At 42.8% G+C, this 2,930-nt stretch overlaps 1 protein-coding gene across 2 annotated transcripts in view; it reads right to left on the bottom strand.

The window, feature by feature from the left end:
- LOC102675213 (neuroligin-1) overlaps nucleotides 1-2,930 on the bottom strand; it is a 254,115-nt gene that overhangs the window by 43,595 nt on the left and 207,590 nt on the right. For both annotated transcript variants that reach the window (XM_031515378.1, XM_006610067.2), the window contains exon 3: nucleotides 225-383. In XM_031515378.1, the coding sequence (XP_031371238.1) occupies nucleotides 225-383 (159 nt within the window). The remainder of the gene's footprint in view (nucleotides 1-224; nucleotides 384-2,930) is intronic.

The following is a 2,930-nucleotide window of genomic DNA, read 5'->3' on the forward strand; positions in this document are numbered from 1 at the left end:
AATTTCGCGACGACGATGGGAGGGCGATGGGTTTCGAAAGAGACTTGGAGAGACTTGGAGAGAATGGGGATTCGGTTATGCATAATCGAGAAAGGAAGTTTACAAATTTACAGCGCGTCTTGGATGAAAGAATAATAATAACGGCGATAATTAAGGGGAAATTGCAACCCTCTCTAGGATGGATTAAAGTAAAGCGGGGTAAAGTGGGGCGCGTAATCACTCACCTAAAATGCCGAGTCTGTAATTTATAGTGACGACGACGACACCCCCGTAACTCGCCAATACGCTGCCGTCGTAAGGGTTGCCGCTGCTCCATTCATAGCTCTCTCCGTGCACGAACACGATCACCGGGTATCTCCTTCCTCCACCGTCCCTCGCGCCAGCTGTAATCAATAAAATTATCCGCTGATCGATCGCCACCGCTGACACTTGATAGTTCGCGTCTCGCATCCTTAAACATCCATTTTTCAAAGGGGGGGCGCCCCCCGCCTTGTACAAACTTTTCACGCCACCGCGTTAAAAGGATTATCCGGGCAAGTTTGTCCGCAGGATTCTAACTCGTGCGTCGTATCATCTCGTGTACAACTCGTGATAACAAGTTGCTGAAAAGTTTAGCCGGGTGGTAGCGTGTAGGTCGGGTTAATTACGAATATATACACCCGCGATGGTGTTGGGGAATCGGAGGCGAGGCGTGTGTCGGGGGTGTATCGCGCAACAGCTCATCAGCGGGTAAATGAAAATGTTTCCTAGGGCAAAACCGAACGCCTTGTTACGCCGGAGTATCCTTCGCCCGCGGTAAAAACGGGGGACATTAGCCCGAGGTCGTTTCGATTTAATGGCCGAACCGTAGAAAATATTAAGGAAGCGACCAGCTGTGCCCCGTTGCCAACTCTCGTTAAAGCTCGCTCGTAAGTGGTCAAAATCGTGCGTCGCATTACGCGTTGCATCGTTGAAATGGTAACGATCCTCCATGATCGTCGACCTCGCTCGTTTCTTCACCGATGAACGTTGAAACCACAACTTGAGATAATTATCAATTTTACATCGTACAGAGAAAAAGACGCGTGAAGTAATCGTCTTATCTTCCATTCGTATCCGGCCATAAATTTTAATCGGAATTATCGAACGTTCGAAAAACGTGTTTCTCGATGTTCTCGACACACTGATTAAGTTAAAGTTCGTTCAAACGTTTAAACAATTAAGGTTTCGAAAACTTGGTTGGCGTGAGCATTATCCGGCTATCGACACGCGACGTATCGCGTTCGAGGTAATTAAAACGAGGGTTCACGAACGCGGGCCGAGTACGTCAATCGGATTTAGTATGCTAATACGAGGTTGGAACACACGTGAGCATGATCGCTGTGGCGGACAACAGCCTCGGTCATAATTCAACAAATCACGCGTTACCACACACGCGCCCTGTTTGACCAATAGTGTTCAAATCGGGGCGATCCGATTTTCCCTCCCCCGCGCCTCGTTTTTCATCGAGGAGAATCGGCATCAAAGGGGGAAATGGAAGCAGATAAACAATGAAATCTACGAAACGATCATTGGGTGTCTCGTTTTGATCATCGCGCGAAAATACGTGCGTGCGGAAGAATTTGAAAAGATGATCGAGCATTCTCCTTTCCCGCCGAGATAGATAGATAGATAGATAGATAGATTTAATAGCCGGATATAGCGGTCGTTAAAAATCTTATTAAAATTCAATATTTGCGGCAAATATCTCGGCAATAGAAAGAAATTTTAATGGATGGTATTAAAAGCGATTAAATTCAAAGGTCGGGGGAAACGGAAATTTTATACGTACGTAACCTCTCTATCTCGGTCCCGGGCTTGGCACCAATGAAATTACAAAAACGGAGAAACAGAGCTGATTAAATATTTAATTCACTTACTTCTTCTCGTGCTTTCTTCCTCTTTATTAATCGAGTTCTATAAAGAGGAGAGACCGCAAAAGGGGTGGGTGATTCGATTCGTCTTTTTATCGCTTTTAATAAAGAAAAAAAAAAAAGAAAAAAGAAAGCGAACGTACATTAAATGCGAGCACGCGATGTTCTTCGTCTCTCACTTTTCTCTTTTGCTCCCCTTTCGTTTTTCGCTCGGACAAACAAAGTTTCGAAAGAGGTGAAGAGACCATTGTGATATCTTTCTTCTCTCCTTCGGTCGTTTCTTCTTCTTCTAAATTTTTCCTTTTTTTTTTTTTTATTATCAACGAGAATTATCTCGTCAATAAATAGACGATAAACAAACGTATTACAAAACGAATCGTCCAAAATTATCAATATATTATAATACATCGTATTCTCAGAAACGAAGAGCAACAAATCGTGCGAAAGGCAAAAAGTTGATATAGCAAGAATGAAAACAAATAATAAAAAAAAAAAAAAAGTAATTTGAAACAAATAAGAATTCTTAATGAAACGCAATCTCTCGTGATAATTCATTCATATTTGTACAATTGTTCGTTTTTTTCGATACAACTTTTCTACATCGTTCCACTCAGACTTCCACTTTAACCGTCCCTCTTTTTCCACCCTTTTCTTAGCTACGCTATATTTCCCTCTGATTACTTCTCCCGTTACTCGACCTCTCCTCTCCTTTGATCCCCTTTCTCCTATCTTATTCCCTTGAAATCGTCCTATGTACCCGTTTATCCCATCGTGTTTCTCCCGGTAACGTTGTCCCGTGCTCCTGAAATATTTTTCCAGAACGAACCGCGTCGCCTATCCCGAGATACATCCCCAATTTTATCTCGCGCTTTATTAAGCCGCCTTTTTTTATACGACCGTCACTTCGTATTTTGTCCAACACCGAATCCAGGAAAATGTTTCCCCTCCTTGAAACGACTTCGTTCCTTGTAACCCGCGCGAGTAAAAATTTATTTTCCAATTTATTTGTTCTTCATTCCGTTTTTTCTTTTTTTTTTT

Source organism: Apis dorsata, unplaced genomic scaffold, assembly GCF_000469605.1.
Source record: "Apis dorsata unplaced genomic scaffold, Apis dorsata 1.3 scaffold_68, whole genome shotgun sequence".
NCBI lineage: Eukaryota > Metazoa > Arthropoda > Insecta > Hymenoptera > Apidae > Apis > Apis dorsata.